General features: G+C 55.8%; 1 protein-coding gene across 1 annotated transcript in view; it reads right to left on the bottom strand.

Moving 5' to 3' along the window:
- Positions 1-17,593, bottom strand: part of CAST (calpastatin) — a 66,117-nt gene that overhangs the window by 38,820 nt on the left and 9,704 nt on the right. The window contains exon 3 of the mRNA XM_054177798.1: positions 12,981-13,046. Within this exon, the coding sequence (XP_054033773.1) occupies positions 12,981-13,046 (66 nt within the window). The remainder of the gene's footprint in view (positions 1-12,980; positions 13,047-17,593) is intronic.

Here is a 17,593-nt window from a genome sequence, read left to right as displayed (position 1 = left end):
CGGCGGCGGGTGCACACGGAGCATCTCTGGGTCACCCTCTGCTCCTGCCGCTGCACACCCAGAGCCAGGGCTCCTGAGGGGGCACTGCCAGCCCCAGCCCACACACAGGGCTCTGGGCTGGGCATGGAGCTCCTCAGAAAGCAGCTTTGGGAGCTGGGAGAGGAGCAAGCTCAGGGTAAAGCAGGCAGGAGCACAACGCAGGGAAGACTTTGAGGGTCTGGAGCAGGGGCAGAGAAGGGCAAGAAAGGTGGGGAAGGGTCTGGAGAAGAGGGCTGGGGAGGAGCAGCTGAGGGAGCTGGGGGGGTTGGTGTGGAGCAGAGGAGGCTGAGGGAGACCTCCTTGCTCTCTGCAGCTCCCTGAGAGGAGGCTGCAGCCAGCTGGGGCTTGGGCTCTGCTCCCTAGGAACAAGTGACAGGATGAGAGGAAATGCCCTGAAATTGTGCCAGGGGAGGTTGAGGTTGGCCATGAGGAACAATTTCTATGCTGCCAGAGTGGTGAGGGATTGGCACAGGCTGCCCAGGGAGGTGGTGGAGTCCCCATGGCTGGAGGTGCTGCAGCAAGCTGTGGCCATGGCACCTGGGGCCAGGGTTTGGTGCCCATGGTGGGGTTGGGTTGGGGTGGACGATCTCAGAGTGCTTTGCCTACTCAAACCATTCATGAATCACAGAATGGTAGATATTGGAGGGGACCTTCAGGGATCATCAAAGCATTGTTCCCTAGGGCACAATGCCCAGGGGGGGTTAGAAGCTCTCCACACCAGGAGACTCCACAACCTCTCTGGGCAGCTTTCTCCAGGCCTCCAGCACCCTCACACCAAACAACTTTCTCCTCCTGCTCACATCCAACCTCCTGCCCTCCACTTTCTGCCCCTTGGCCCTTGGCCTGTCCCTGGGCACCACTCAGCAGAGCCTGGCCCCAGCCTCTCGCCCCCCACCCTTCAGACACTTGTGACCACCAAGAAGATCTCCTCTCAGCCCTTCTCCAGGCTAAACCCAGCTCCACGGCTCCACGAAGCACCTGGAGATGCTGCATGCAGAGGAACCCACTGCCAGCAGCACTCTGAAAGGGGACAAGGAACAGCAGAGCTGGGGTCAGGGGCTGGCACTCATTTAGTGAAGACTGGAGGCTGCTAATTACCTCACCCTGCTCTTAGAGCTGCTGGGTGACAGCTATGGGGTCACAGCCTGTGTGCTGCCACCAGCCGTCCTGGCAGGCACACAGGAGCACAGGGCCTCAGATGCTCTTGTGGCCATGACTTAGAGGATGGCTTTGCAGGGAGGGCTGATGGAAAAGCTGGTGCCTGGCTGTGCAAGAAGAGGAACCCCCTCAGAAACTCTTCTGTCACATCTGCAGGAGAGTCCTCTTGTGACTGTGGAAAGGGAACAGACTCAGGAGCCCAAGAGTGGGTCCAGGAGAACAAAAGAACCCCAAAAAGCCCACAGGAAAGGGTCTGCAGGTCTGCAGCTTCACTGCCACGACCTCAGAAAGCTGGGAGTGAAGAAAGGGGCAGCAGGAGGAGGGGAAGAAAGAAGAGGAGACAGAGTTTGCCTGCTCAGAGAACTGGATGCAGCTGGCTTCTGGAACAGGGGAGGGAGGGAAATCCAAGAGAGCTCTGGGTTACGGAAAGCTGGAAAGTGCCAAACCCACTCTGCAGGGGAGGCAGGGAGGGATGGCACCGATTGGAACCAAGGAGAAGGTTCAGGGACACAGTGAGGGTAGAGAGACACAGCCACAGGCTGCCAGGGATGTGGTGGAGGCCACTGCCCACCCTTAGAGAGGAAGGACCACAGCAGACCCCCGAGGAAGGTCACTGCCCTCCCTGTGTGAGGGTGTCAGGAGGAGCAACTCAGCACCTGGTGCTGTGCCTGCTGGCCAGGGGCCCCTGCAAACAGCACAACTGATTTCTTCTGCAGCAAAGGAACTCCCCAGCCAGAGCCCAAAGTCTTCTTTTCCTCCCTGGGACAGCAGCTGCTGTTTGGCAGAGGCTACCTGGAGGAACCAGTGGGGAACCTCCTGCCCTGGTAGGCTTTGGGCCAGCTTCTATCAACACTCAGTGAGAGACTTGAGGGGCAGCAGAGAGCTCCTCAGGGCTCAAACACCTCACACAAGGAGGAGCTGGGACTTCTTCACAGCCTTCAAATGTAAACATCAACTCCTTCCAAGGATAAAGGGGGAGGAGGGGGTGCTGGGGCACAGGACCGCGCTGCCCCTCCTGTGGTTCACTGACAGCCTGCTGCCTCTGACTGAGGGGGGTGGAAGAGCACAGGAGGTCTGATTCTCACTACCCCTGAATGCTTTTGGCATCAGACCTCATGGTTCTGAGCTCAGAGAACTGTAGATTTGTTTGGGTTGGCAGAGACCTCTGAGCTCACCCACTCCACCCCCAACCCAACCCCACCAAGGGCACCAAACCCTGGCCCCAGGTGCCATGGCCACAGCTTGCTGCAACACCTCCAGCCATGGGGACTCCACTAATCCACCAGAGACAAACCTCAACCTCTCCACCAGCACAGGGCCATGCCCCTCTGCAAAACTCAGTCCCAGAGATGATTCAGGTTTACTGTCACAGTATCACAGGAGAGGTTGCAAGGGACCTCCAGAGAGAGATCATCCAGCCCAAGCCCCCTGCCAGAGCAGGGGCACCCAGGGCAGTCTGCACAGGAATGCATCCAGGGGAGCTGGAAGCTCTCCACACCAGGAGACTCCACAACCTCTCTGGGCAGCCTGCTCCAGGCCTCCAGCACCCTCACACCAAACAACTTCCTCCTCCTGTGGAGCTGAAACCTGTTCTGTTCCAGTTTGTATCCATTACTTCTTGTCACTGAGCACCATGAGGGCTTAGCCCCCTCCACCTGACCCCCAGCCCTCAGCTATTGACAGACATTGATCAGATCCCTCTCAGCCTTCTCCTCTCCAGGCTAAACAGCCCCAGGGCTCTCAGTCTCTCTCCACAGGGCAGATGCTCAAAGCCCCAGAGCCTCCTCCTGCCTCTGCTTGGACTCTCTCCAGCAGGTCTCTGTCTCTCTGGAACTGGGGAGCCCAGAGCTGGACACAGGCTTCCAGGGGTGGTCTCAGCAGGGCAGAGCAGAGGGGGAGCAGAACCTCCCCAGCCCTGCTGGCCACACTTTGCTTGCTGCCCCCCAGGACCCCATTGGCTCCCTTGGCCACAAGGGCCCTTTGCTGTGCCATGCAGAACTTGCTGCCCAGCAGCACCCCAAGGGCTTTCTGCATGGAGCTGCTCTGCAGCAGGGCAGCCCCAGCCTGTCCTGGTGCCTGCTGTGATTCCTCCCCAGATGCAGGACCCTGCACTTGCCCTGACTGAGCCTCAGGAGGTTTGCCTGCAGCCAGGTTTGCCCTACCACGGATAGAGAGAAGATGAACCCTGACACCTGATTATTGTGCCATCTCCTCCCCACCAAGAATAAACCTTGGCAGCAAAAAACCAAAACCCCTCACCTTAACACACCCAGGAGGCAAGATCAACCCTCACTTAAGAGATGCTAAAAAAGAGCATGGAGGAAATAAAAACCAATTTTTTTTTTTGGTCATGATACTAAAAAAGAGAGAGAGAGAGAAAAAACATTAAGATACTAAAATAAAAATGAGAGGGTTTGGTCCTTTTTTTGGTGTGTGTGTGTGGTTTTTTTTCTGGGTTTTGTTTTGTTTTGGGGTTTTTTTGTTGCTGCTGTTGTTGTTTTCTACCAGAGGCTTGATTTGAACCAAGAAACAGAAAAGCTGAATGAGCTCATGAAACGATTTTTGCTGGGTTTTTTGTTTCTTTTTACAGCCTCAAGTGCTTGCTAAAATTACTGGCAGCACTCTGAGCCAGACAACTTCCCCCCACCCCCCCAAGCACAGACTTCACTCTTATTGTTTCCTACTGTTTTGATTACTAAAATAAATCTTCTGCCACTCTGTCACAGAGAGAAAGGGGGGCCAAAAAAAATAAAAAGGAAGCTTGGCTGGGAATTTTTCTGTATCAGCTAAAGCTGATGAGCCATGCAGCTGCAATTTGATGCAAATAAGGTTTTTAAGCAGTGCTGCTGGAGGTTAAAAATCCTCCTTGCGTGGCAGCTGGGTCCTGATCTGTGAGTGAGGGCAGTGGTGCAGGAACCAGGGAGCACAGCCAGGCTCTCACACCCCCTAGAAACCAAACCATCACCCAAACCATCCCTACACCACCCCCTGACTGCTTGCAGCTCTGCTCCAAAGCCAAAGCTTCCTCCTGGGAAGAGGTTTGGGGCTGTGAGCAAGGAAGGAAGCCACCAAGTGCACACACAGAGCAAAGCCTGGAACCAAACAAAGCAGACACAGAGCAACGCAGTCATGGAATGCACAGAAGGGGTTGGGATGGGAGGGACCCTGAAAAGCTCACCCAGTTCAAGCCCCCCTGCCGTGGGCAGGGACACCTCCCACCAGCCCAGGCTGCTCAAGGCCTCATCCAGCCTGGCCTCAAACACCTCCAGGGAGGAGGCAGCCACAACCTCCCTGGGCAACCTGTGCCAGGCTCTCCCCACCCTCACTGTTATGAAAGTCTTCTTCCTCTCCAGCCTCAATCTCCCCTCCTGTAAGTTTAATTGATGTTGCATGATTAACCCTTGCAGTAGTGAGTTCAGAGGTGACAGCAGAGGCTCCTGCAGCTCATCTGTCCATGCAGGGCCAGTCCAGAGACTCCTCTAATCCACCAGAGACAAATGCCAACCACTCCACCAGCACAGGACAAGCCAGAGGAGCAGAGCAGAGACTTCCCTGAACCATCAGAGACAAACCCCAAAGACTCCACCAGCACAGGACAAGCAGTGGGAGCAAAGCAGACTCTCCCCTAACTGGCAAGCAGAGGCTTGGTGCCACGGCAGAACTCTCTCAGCTCATGGAACCAGGCAGTCTGTTTGCCTTTAAAAGCATTTTAGGTTCAAACTTCATTTTCCTGGCCAGAGATATTCATTTTATTGCCATTCTTGGTGAAGAGTGATCTCACTCTTTACCCTTGACCACAGACTGGGTGCCTAGACTGAGACTTCTTCTCAGCTGAAGAAATCCTCAGAGCAGACCCCAGTCCTCAGACTGGGCAGATGGGGGTGGTGAAAGCAACACTGAGAGCAATGATTTGACCCCAGCATCACATCCTTCTCCCTCTTTAAAGAGTGCTCCCTCAATTTCCTCCTTTTGGGACCTTCCTGTGGCCAACACCTTGGTCTTTACTGCTAGGACCAGCTCCCAAGAGCCCCAGAGAAGAGAAAGGCAGGAGAAGTGCCTGGCCCTGGTGGAAGAGAATGGGTTAGAGACCAGCAAGGTAAACTGGGCACCCACAGCTCCATGGGCCATGGTGGAATGCACCTGTGGGTGCTGAGCCACTCTCCAACTACCTGAAAGGAGGCTGTGTAGAGGTTGGTGCTGGCCTCTGCTCCCAGGGAATTAGTGACAGGACAAGAGGGAACAGCCCCAAGCTGCCACTGGGCAGCTTCACACTGGATAGGAGGAAACATTTAGTGCCAGCCAGAGTGGTCAGGGACTGGAATGTGCTGCCCAGGGAGATGGTGGAGTCCCCAAGCCTGAAGGTGTTTCAAGATGGTTTGGGGCTCTGGTTTAGGGGTGACCCTTGGAGAGTAAGCTGAGGGGTTGGACTGGGTGGTCCTGAGGGTCTGTTCCAACCTGGGTGTTGCTGTGAGCCTCTGATTCTGTGATTCCATCACCTCTGAAGCACAGCAGAAGTGGCCGAGGTCTGGAGGAAAGCCAACATCCCTCCCACCTTGAAGAAGGGCAGGGAGGATGCAGGTGACCAGAGGCCTGCCAGCCTGGGAAGGTGATGGAGCAGTCTGCTCCTGGTGCTGCCTCAAAGCACAGGGAAAAAGAGGAGGCTGTCAGGAGCAGACAGCATGGACTCCCCAAGGGGCAAGGAGGGTGGCCCAGTCTGACAGCCTTCTGGAGGGGCATGGCTGGGAGGGCAGATGAGGAGAGAGCACTGGCTTTGCTCTGCCTTGACTGGGAGGCTTGGCTGAGACACATGAAGGCTGTGAGGCCATTCAGAGACTTGGACAGGCTGAGAGCTGGCAGAGAGGAACCTGCTGAGGCTCAACAAGGATGAGAGCAGAGTCCTGCAGCTGGGCAGCAAGAACAAACTGCAGCAGCACAGGTTGGGAGGGGAACTGCTGGAGAGCAGCCTGGAGACAAGGACCTGGGAGTGCTGGGGGGCAGCAAGTTCTGCCTGGCACAGCAATGTGCCCTGGGGGCCAAGAAGGACAAGGGGGTCCTGGGGGGCATTCCTGGGAGGAGTGTGTCCAGCACAGCCAGGGAGGTTCTCCTCCCCCTCTGCTCTGCCCTGCTGAGACCTCACCTGGAAGATTGCAGCCAGCTCTGGGCTCCCCAGCTCAGGAGGGACAGGGAGCTGCTGCACAGAGCCCAAGGGAGGGCTACAAGGATGAGGAAGGGCCTGGAGCACTGCCTGGGGAGCAGAGGCTGAGAGCCCTGGGGCTGTTCAGTCTGCAGAGGAGAAGGCTGAGAGGGATCTGATCAATGTCTCTCAAGAGCTGAGGGCTGGGGGTCAGGAGGCGGGGGACAGGCTCTGCTCAGCTGCAGCCTGCCAGAGGCCAAGGGGCAGTGGATGGCAACTGCAGCCCAGGAGGTTCCAGCTCCAGAGGAGGAGGAAGTTCTGCAGTGGGAGGCTGCCAGAGCCCTGGAGCAGGCTGCCCAGAGAGGTTGTGGTGTCTCCTGGTGTGGAGAGCTTCCAACCCCCCCTGGGCATTGTGCTGCTGGGCAAGCTGCTGTGGGGGCCCTGCTGGAGCAGGGGTTGGGCTGGGGGAGCTCCAGAGGTCCCTTCCAGCCCCTCCATGCTGTGGTTCTGGGCTCACAACACAGTCTCAGGCTCCCTGCTCCCTGCACTGACATTTCCCTGTCAGCCACACTCACAAAGCAGAGGCTGTTCCCTGTGGCACTTTCCCTGCTCTGCAGCAGGCTCCAAACTCCTCGTTTCAGTTTGGTGCTGTGCAGGAAGTTGGTGCTGAGCTGCTCCAACAGCTCAGCCAACAGCTTGCACTGCTGTGTGCTCTGCAAGGCCAGAAGGTTCCAGAGCTCCCTCGAGCTGGTGAGAGTGCAGCAGCAGGGCACAGGGCCGGGTGCCAGCCACACAGAGCCACCCAGAGCTGCTGAGCTCAGCCAGGGTTTGTATCACCTAGAGACAGCAAGCACAGAGCTGCTCTCAGCAGAGCTGGAGCAGGAACAGGGAACTACCAATAAGTACCCTCCCAAGAGGGGTTTGGAAAGTGAGAAATACTATGATCAGAGGGCTGAACAGTCCCAACTGGACAGGCTGGAGAAGAGAAGGCTCCAGGGAGCAGCCTCAGAGCAGCCTCACAGTACCTGAAGGGGCTCCAGGAGAGCTGGGGAGGGACCTGGGACAAGGGCTGGGAGTGCCAGGACCAGGGACAATGGCTTGGAGCTGGGAGAGGGGAGACTGAGAGTGGAGAGGAGGAAGAAATTGTTGGCAGTGAGGGTGGGGAGACCCTTGCACAGGTTGCCCAGGGAGGCTGTGGCTGCCTCCTCCCTGGAGGTGCTGAGGGCCAGGCTGGATGAGGCCTTGAGCAGCCTGGGCTGGTGGGAGGTGTCCCTGCCCATGGCAAGGGCTTGGAGCTGGATGAGCTTAGAGGTCCCTTCCAACCCAAAACCCTTCTGTGACTCCATGTCACCTACCAGTTCAAAAAAGCACAGCACTGAGATAAGCAGCAGCCCAGGGAAGGTGGTGACAGATGAGGAACACCACAGAGGGCACTGCTATTTAACAGCCACTTTCACTTTCTCCAAGGGATTCTCTCCAAGGGAGGGAAGAGAAAAAGAAGAGCAGAAGAGGAACAACGAAGTGTGGCACAGCCACTGCAGAGCCACCTCTCTGCCACCAGAAAGAACAATACCTCAGCAGGTACTGCACAAGACACTGTTCCTGTGGTGTCTGTTGTGTCACCATTCCTCAGGAAGCCAAAGGGTTGATGCCTCAGCACCCTTCAGATCTCGAGAGCCTTACAGCTCCCCACACCCTCTGCCTCTTGCCAAGCTTCTGTCTGAGCCACAGAGAAATTACCAGGGGTGTGTGTGAAGAGCAGAGAGCAGCGTGGGCTGTGAGCAGTGGGAACAGGACACGGCACAACAGAGCTTGGAGACAAAACACAAACCCAGAACCACCCAGAGACTGCTTCACAACTCTGCTGAACTTCACAGGCATGGGGTCACAGGATGGTTTGGGTTGGAAGGGACCCCAAAGCTCACCCAGCTCCAAGCCCCTGCCATGGGCAGGGACAGCTCCCACCAGCCCAGGCTGCTCAAGGCCTCATCCAGCCTGGCCCTCAGCACCTCCAGGGAGGAGGCAGCCACAGCCTCCCTGGGCAACCTGTGCCAGGCTCTCCCCACCCTCACTGCCAACAATTTCTTCCTCTGCCCTCTCCCAGCTCCAAGCCATTGTCCCTGGTCCTGGCACTCCCAGCCCTTGTCCCAAGTCCCTCCTCAGCTCTCCTGGAGCCCCTTCAGGCACTGGGAGGCTGCTCTGAGGTCTCCCTGGAGCCTTCTCTTCTCCAGCCTCCACAGCCCCAACTCTCCCAGCCTGGCCCCACAGGGAAGGCTCTGCAGCCCTCTGCTCATCTCTGTGGCCTCCTCTGGAGCCTCTCCATCAGCTCCAGGTCCTTCTTGTGCTGGGGTCCCCAGAGCTGGAGGCAGTGCTGCAGGTGGGGGCTGAGCAGAGCAGAGCAGAGGGGCAGGATCCCCTCCCTGTGCCGTGGGCCACAGCTGCCCTTCCTCTCTTGCTCAAACCTCTTGTGTCACCTCTCTTGTGCCACCTCAGCCACTCGTTGTGCAATGTGTCAGACATGCACTGCTGCACGCTGTCCACCAACCACTGCCTGCAGTCCTTTAGGGTCATTTCTCAGAGCCAATCACACAGACATCTCCACAGCCTGCTGAGGACAGGGCTGCGTGAGCCCCGCAAGGCAGCAGCCCACAGGACACCCGGAAGAGGAAGGCGGGAGGGAAGGAGAAGAGCAGAGCCACGCACATAGGGTCTGTCTGAAGCGGGCAGCAGGCAGGCAGCAGCAGGCAGGCAGGCGGCAGCAGAAGGCAGCAGCAGGGGCAGGACTTACGGGCAGCAGGCTGGATGCTGCTGTCGGCGGCCCGCGGCAGGCAGTGGCAGGTTTCGGTTTGCAGGAGGGGCCCCGGCCAGGCGCTGCGCAGCCTGCGCGGAGCTGCTCCCCGCCCAGCAGGCTCTGCCGCCCCACCCCTGGCACAGCCGGCCCGGGGAGGGCACCCGAGCGGCGGGGAGGGCACCCGAGCGGCGGGGAGGGCACCCGAGCGGCGGGGAGGGCACCCGAGCGGCGGGGAGGGCACCCGAGCGGCGGGGAGGGCACCCGAGCGGCGGGCAGTGCCTGCGGCTGTGCCCCAGCACGGGAGAGAGAAGACTGAGAGCAGCCCTGCAGAGAAGGACTTGGGGAGCTGGGGGGCAGAAGCTGGAGAGGAGCCAGCAATGGGCACTGGCAGCACAGAAGGCCAAGGGCAGCCTGGGCTGCATCCAAAGCAGTGTGGCCAGAGCTGCAGAGAGGGGATCCTGCCCCTCTGCTCTGCTCTGGGGAGACCTCCCCTGCAGGGCTGTGTCCAGCTGTGGGGACACCACCAGAGGAGAGCCCTGGAGCTGCTGGAGAGGCTCCAGAGGAGGCCAGCAAGATGCTGAGAGGGCTGCAGAAGCTGTGCTGTGGGGCCAGGCTGGCAGAGCTGGGGCTGTGCAGCCTGCAGAAGGGAAGGCTGCAGGCAGAGCTGAGAGCTGCATTTGCATCTCTGCAGGGCAGCTGCAGGCAGGCTGGGGAGGGACTGTTGAGAAGGGGCTGTGGGGCTAGGCCCAGGGGCAGTGGTTTGGCAGTGGAGCAGGGCAGGGTTAGGTTGTCCCTCAGGAGGGAGTTGTGCAGAGGGAGGGTGGGGAGAGCCTGGCACAGGTGGAGGCTTCATCCATGCAGACATTCAAGCTGAGGCTGGACATGGCTCTGAGCGACCTGCTCTGCTGGAGGATGTCCCTGCTGAGTGCAGGGGGTTTGGGCTGGGTGACCTTCAGAGGTGCCTTCCAACCCAAATCCCTCTGTGATCCTCTGATTCCCATGTTCACTCCCAACCACCAGTGCTGTGAATGCAGATCTTTCCTACCCAGAAATTATTTCCTTGGCCACCAGATACAAAACCCAGCAACAGGCACAGCACTGTAGCAGACAAAAAAAACCCAACCCAAGAGAAAGCACCCCAAATCCCAGGAGGAACCACTTGGCAAACTAAATCAAGGATGAATTAGGTAAACTCATGCCAGAATTGCCAGCCTGATGAAGACATAGCAGGGACTGCTCTCAAACATTATTTTGTCATTCCTCTTTTTCTTTATTTCCACTATTTCTTTATAGTGTTTTGGGGGGTTGATACAGAAGGAAGGAGACTGAACCCCCCTCCTAAAGCAGTGAATTTGGATGCCAGCTGAAAGCAACCTTGGATTTCTTTAAAAAAAAACCAACAAAAAAAATCATTAAAATGCTTCCTCTGGAAATATTTAAGATCATTCAAGCCTGAATTCATAACAATAAAAGAAGAGGAAGATGAGGAGGAAGAGGAGGAGGAGGATGAGGAGGAGGAGGAGGACTATTACTATTATTATTATCATCATCATTATTTCCACTCCTGTTGAATTCCTCCAGCACTGCCCCCAGCCATCTGTCCCTTGCAGTACTACAAAGCTTCTCACTTAACTATAGCAGCAAAAAAACCCCAAACCAACCCAAACCCCCCCAAAACAACCAACCAACCAACCCCAAAGACAAATAATTACTCCTTAAAAACTTATTAAAAAGCAGTGACTCCCCCCCCCAGCCCTCCCCCCCCCCAAAAATATCTGCTACATAGAAAGCAGCCAAATTTCATTTGAGAGTGCTGGAACTACCAGGTAGGAAGATGAAGACCCAAGACAGGCAGCTGGATCCAGCTGTGTGCAGCCATTATTGCCTTCTGTTAATTGTCCATGACTGAGCACCCACCTAGAAATTGGCCTTCTGGGGGGACATGCAACTGGCAAAGAGAGAGTTAAAGGCTGTGAAAAACAACCCCAGGCAGGGCACCTCCTGCAGAGGAAGGAGGCTGCTTCAAGGTTTCCCTCTTTAATGAATAATAATAATAATAACAGCCCAATTATAAGTCTTATTTTATTGTATTACATTATTATAACATAGTATAACATAATAATAATTATTGTTTTCATGTTAACACTATTTTTTTTGTTTTGTTTATTGTTATTATTATTATTATTATAAACCCACTACTACTAAAATACTGCTACTACTACTAGAAGCACAGAACTGTCAGGGCTGGAAGGGACCTCAAGGCTCACCCAGTCCCAGCCCCCCTGCCATGGGCAGGGACACCTCACACCACAGCAGGTTGCTCACAGCCACCTCCAGCCTGGCTGCAAACACCTCCAGGGCTGAGGCTTCCACCACCTCCCTGGGCAACCTGTGCCAGGCTCTCACCACTCTCATGGGCAACAACTTCTTCCTCACAGCCAAGCTCAATCTCCCCACTTCTAGTTCTGCTCCATCCCCCCCAGGCCTATCACTCCCTGGCACCCTCACAAGTCCCTCCCCAGCTTTCCTGCAGCCCCCTGCAGATCCTGGAAGGCCTCAAGAAGCTCTCCTGGGAGCCTTCTCCTCTCCAGCCTGCACAGCCCCAACTCTCTCAGGCTGTCTCCATGGCAGAGCAGCTCCAGCCCTCTGCTCCTCCTCGGGGCCCTTCTCTGGACACCTTCCAGCGCCTCCAGAGCCTTCCTGGGACAGAGGCTGCAGACCTGGACCCAGAGCTGCAGGTGGGGTCTGAGCAGAGTGGAGCAGAGGGGGAGAATCCCCTCCCTGGCCCTGCTGGCCACACTTCTCTGCATGCAGCCCAGGATCTGCTTGGCTCTCTGGGCTGCCAGTGCACACTGGGGGTTCAGGCTGAGCTTCTCCTCCATCAGCACCCCAGGTCCTTTTCTCCAGGGCTGCTCTCCAGCCAGTCCCTGCCCAGTGCATATCAGTGCTTGAGACTGCCCTGATCCAGCTGCAGGACCTTGCACATGGTCTTGCTGAACCTCATGAGGCTGTCATGGGCCCAGCTCTGCAGCCTTATCCACCTCCAGGATAATTAAACCACCACTCATTAGCCAGGCACTGAGCAAGTGTTCCTCACACTCAAGCTGCTGTGTCCTGCCTCAGAGTTACAGATCACAAACCCCAATCTTCCTTAGGCTGTGACACAGAGGCAGCAAAAAACCCCACTCTGGATACTGTTTTTAGAGTCCAAACAGGTTAGTAAGAGGAACAGCTCCAGCTGGGGCAACTCCACTGCTCCATCTCCACTGCCCCTTCAGAGTGGAGAAAGCTTGAGTCAGGATGAGGTTCATTGAGTAAAGGAGCATCGAGCAAGAGTGATCAGTTAAAAGCATTATTGACCAGAGTGATTAATTAAAAGCATTATTGACCAGTGATTATTGACCAGAGTGATTAAAGCATTATTGGCCAATGATTAATTCACTGACCAGGGTGATTAATTCAAAGCATTATTGACCAGTGATTAATTTACTGACCAGAGTGATTAATTCAAAGCATTATTGACCGGTGATTAACTTATTGACCAGAGTGGTTAATTAGAATCAGGCAGTTCCCAGCCACTCTGCCCCAAGCCTGAAGCCTTCATGGGGTTGCTGTGAGCCAAGCAGGAAGGGTCTCAGTGACCTTCTACAGCCCCTCAGTGTCCTTCAGGGAGCAAGGGGCCCAGAACTGACCCCAGCACTCAAGGTGCAGCCTCAGCAATGCCCAGCCCAGGAGCACAAGCCCTGCCCTGGGGTTCCTAAATGCCAGCAAATAGCTTCCTATCCCTCTGCAAGCAGGAGAAGTCACATCACATCCTGCTCACTCCTCAAACAGACCATTTCCTTGTGTATCTTTTACCTTAGCAGCAGAAGGTGTCCCACTGGTCTGGGTTTTGGGGAGCTGGCCATCAGCAGCTGCTTTCTTCTACAAAATACAAGACAGACATCAGGCACATCAAAAATGTCACTAAAAAAAGGCAGGTAAAACTATAAATGAGAAACCAAAAGGCATCCAACCTCCTGGCCTCCACTTTGTGCCCCTTGGCCTGTCCCTGGGCACCACTGGGCACAGCCTGGCCCCAGCCTCTTGCCCCCCACAGCTCCTTTAGCTCTTGCTGAGCATTGCTCAGCTCCCCTCTGGGGCTGCTCTGCTCCAGGCTCTCAGCCCTAGGGCTCTCAGCCTATCCTCACAGAGTTGCTCCAGGACCCTCAGCATCTTTGCTGCATCCTCCCCTGTCCTTCTTGAACTGGGCAGCCCAGAACTGGCCCCAGGACTCCTTGTGATGATGAGTTATCAAGAGAAGAATGAATCCACTCAAAATGGAGCAGAGGGGTTTCAGAGCAGAGCCAAACCCTACAGAAGTGTTTGGTCTGCACCACTGTCAGGGGGGGTTGGACTGGAACATCTCCAGATGTCCCTTCCAACCCCTAATATCCTCTGATCCTGGGATCCTGTGAAAGGCTTAAGAAGCCAATGCTGCCTCTTCAGAGAGCTCATTCTGGGTTCTCCTTGATGTTGTGGCTAATGAGCATCTCAGACCTGTGTCAGACCTCTCAAATCTCTACTTTTCAAAGCTTTGTTATTCCTCTCTCCCTCCCTTCCTCCCTCAGGTCCATACACCTCAGGACATTGACAGGCAGGCTTAGGTATGGCTATTTTCAGCTGAACAAGGAGCACCTGGGCTTTTACAAGCCTCTCCCCCACAAACCCTTCAGAGGCCTTCCTGTCTCCTTGACTAATTTTTTATAGAGCATTACCAAACTTCTTCCAGCAGGGAGCTGAACAAACCCCAGATGCTAGACAATGTTGTCCACAGCTACCCAGAGACAGGCTGCAAATTCCTGCTTCAGGAAACTGAAGACTGCAGGAATCACAGAATCAGTAAGGTTGGAAAAGACCTCAAAGATCATCAAGTCCAACCTGTCACCCAAGACCTCATGACTTCAAGTGGTCACCCATGACCTCATGACTTCAAGTGGCTTCAAGTGCCATGTCCAATACCTCTTTGAAGACCTCCAGTGACGGTGACTCCACCATCTCCCTGGGCAGCCCATTCCAATGGCAAACAACTCTCTGTGAAGAACTTTCTCCACACCTCGAGCCTAAACTTCCCCTGGTGCAGATTGAGACTGTGTCCTCTTGTTCTGGTGCTGGTTGCCTGGGAGAAGAGACCAAGCCCCACCTGGCTACAACCTCCCCTCAGGTAGTTGTAGAGAGCAATAAGGTCTCCCCTTAGCCTCAACAAGAGTATCACTCTGCAGGTTCTGAGTTCTTCCAACTGCTTAGCAAATACCCCAGGGCTGTGCTGGAGGTAGATATGAACCAAGGTGGAGCTAATGGCACCCAATGGGCCCAAGTGCATTGAGCTACTTGAGGGCAGTCCTGGAGAAGAGGCCTTGGGGGTGCTGGTGGAGGAGAAGCTCAACCTGAGCCCCCAGTGTGCACTGGCAGCCCAGAGAGCCAAGCAGAGCCTGGGCTGCATGCAGAGAAGTGTGGCCAGCAGGGCCAGGGAGGGGATTCTGCCCCTCTGCTCCATTCTGCTCAGACCCCACCTGCAGCTCTGGGTCCAGGTCTGCAGCCTCTGTTCCAGGAAGGCTCTGGAGGTGCTGGAAGGTGTCCAGAGAAGGGCCCCGAGGAGGAGCAGAGGGCTGGAGCTGCTCTGCCATGGAGACAGCCTGAGAGAGTTGGGGCTGTGCAGGCTGGAGAGGAGAAGGCTGCCAGGAGAGCTTCTTGTGGTCTTCCAGCATCTGCAGGGGGCTGCAGGAAAGCTGGGGAGGGACTTATGAGGGTGTCAGGGAGTGATAGGACTGGGGGGGATGGAGCAGAACTAGAAGTGGGGAGATTGAGCTTGGCTGTGAGGAAGAAGTTGTTGCCCATGAGGGTGGTGAGAGCCTGGCACAGGTTGCCCAGGAAGGTGGTGGAAGCCTCAGCCCTGGAGGTGTTTGCAGCCAGGCTGGAGGTGGCTGTGAGCAACCTGCTGTGCTGTGAGGTGTACTCTGCATTGGTTAGGCCACACCTTGAGTGCTGTGTCCAGTTCTGGGCCCCTCAGTTTGGGAAGGACATTGAAACACTTGAACGTGTCCAGAGAAGGGCAACAAGGCTGGGGAGAGGCCTTGAGCACAGCCCTGTGAGGAGAGGCTGAGGGAGTTGGGATTGTTTAGCCTGGAGAAGAGGAGGCTCAGGGGTGACCTCATTGCCCTCTACAACTACCTGAAAGGTGGCTGTAGCCAGGAAGGGGTTGGTCTCTTTTCCCAGGCAACCAGAACAAGAGGACACAGTCTCAAGCTGTGCCAGGGGAAGTTTAGGCTGGAGGTGAGGAGAAAGTTCTTCACTGAGTGAGTCGTTCGTCATTGGAACGTGCTGCCCAGGGAGGTGGTGGAGTCACCGTCCCTGGAGGTGTTCAAGAGGGGATTGGATGTGGCACTTGGTGCCATGGTCTAGTTGTGAGGTCTGTGGTGACAGGTTGGACTCGATGCTCCTCGAGGTCTCTTCCAACCTTGGGGACACTGTGATACTGTGTCCCTGCCCATGGCAGGGAGGCTGGGACTGGGTCAGCCTTGAGGTCCCTTCCAGCCCTGATAATTCTCTGGGTCTATGATCACAATGAGAGGGTGCCAGTACCAGTCATGGGTTGATGGCCACAGGGGTGTTAGGTTAAATGTTGGACAATGATCTTAGAGGTCTCTCCCACCCCAGACAACTCAATGATTAGGTCTCCGGGAGCCTCCGCTGTCACAAGCAGGGGCAAGGGCAGGGGCAGGGGCAGTGCTTTCTCCAGAGCAGGTTCAGAAAGAGAAGAGTTTGTAGGAACCTCTGTTGGTGGCTGCCTGCCTGTTGGCTTCAGGTGGCAGCGGCTGGCAGAGGGAAGCCAGGCATGGCTGTGCCTGGCACGTTGTGCACAGCAGAGGGAGCTGTGTTGTGTTTGCCTGCACTGCAGGTCAAGGCCACTGGAAACTTTTACTACCACCCTCTGAGGTGGGTGACTAAAGCCATTTCCTTCCCTTCCTGTCCAGACCCCAGCAGCTTTGTTCAGCCCTGGGACTGTGTCCCTCCTTTCCTCTCCAGCAACTCATATTTTCTTTTACCTGGCATTGTTCTTTTACACATTTCCTGGTCTGAAGCCATGTTCCCTGGCTGCAGGTTGCTGTCCTTAATGTAGAAGTGCTGAGCTGGTGTTGTGGGCAGGGTTGCAGCTGAAGCCTGTGGTTTGGGGCTGTGGAGTTACTGTTTCTGGCTCTGAGAATATCTCTTTGTAGCCATCAAAAGGAGGCTGTTACTAACTTTACGTGCTGATCCTTCTGCTTTTTCCAGTCCTCAGACTGCTTGCTGCATCTCTGCCTCCTCCTGTGGAGTCCACTGCCTGCCTGACCTGCTACACTGACTTACCAGGGACACATAGAATCATTGAATTGTTAGGGCTGGAAGGGACCTCAAGGCTCATCTAGTGCCCACCCCCCACCACCTGCTTGGCTCTCTGGGCTGCCAGTGCACACTGGGGGCTCAGGTTGAACTTCTCCTCCACCAGCACCCCCAAGGCCTTTTCTCAAGGGCTACTCTCAAGCCAGTCCCTGCCCAGCCTATATTGCTGGCTTGTGTTGAGCTTCTCATCCACCAGCATGATAGATACCGGGCCTGGCTCACTGTACACCACCAAGGACCTACCTCCAAGTGGCTAAGAGGGCTTGGAGCTGCTAGGAGCGAGAAGACCCTGCCAACACTGATCCCAAGCACTGCTCACAACCTCTGTGGCTTCTGAGGGGTACCAGCAGCCACACAGGACCACAAAGCCGCTTGTGTCACCTCCAGGTTGTAAGGTACCATATGCACCATCTCCTGAGGAGGCAGGGTCTGGACAAATCAGACCACACAGAACCACTGCATGGTTTGGAAAAGCCCTCCCAGACCATCCAGCCCAGCCACCAACCCAACCCCACCATGGCCACCAAGCCATGGCCCCAAGTGCCATGGCCACACAAAACTAGAAGTGGGGAGATTGAGCTTGGCTGTGAGGAAGAAGTTGTTGCCCATGAGGGTGGTGAGAGCCTGGCACAGGTTGCCCAGGGAGGTGGTAGAAGCCTCAGCCCTGGAGGTGTTTGCAGCCAGGCTGGAGGTGGCTGTGAGCAACCTGCTGTGGTGTGAGGTGTCCCTGCCCATGGCAGGGGGTTGGGACTGGGTGAGCCTGGAGGTCCCTTCCAGCCCTGGCAGTTCTGTGATTCTATAATTCATTTGACAAACTGGAATTCAAAAACACATCAGTGGTATGGGAGGGAATTAAAAATATATTCTTTAACTCCATGTTAGTACTACTGGGCCAGTTGTTGCCCAGCAGTTGGATGCTGCTGTGCCCAGAGCAGAGTCTGAGCCTGTGCTGCAAGGGGATCAAGTTCTGGCATCCATCCAAAGGGTCTTCAATCCCCTTCACAAACTCAAGGGCACTGATCACTTTGGCACCAAACTCTGAAGAGATACCC

The sequence above is a fragment of the Dryobates pubescens genome, chromosome Z (genome assembly GCF_014839835.1).
Source record: "Dryobates pubescens isolate bDryPub1 chromosome Z, bDryPub1.pri, whole genome shotgun sequence".
Classification (NCBI taxonomy): domain Eukaryota; kingdom Metazoa; phylum Chordata; class Aves; order Piciformes; family Picidae; genus Dryobates; species Dryobates pubescens.
Note: the sequence above shows the minus strand (reverse complement) of the source record. Positions and strands in the feature narration are given on the sequence as shown.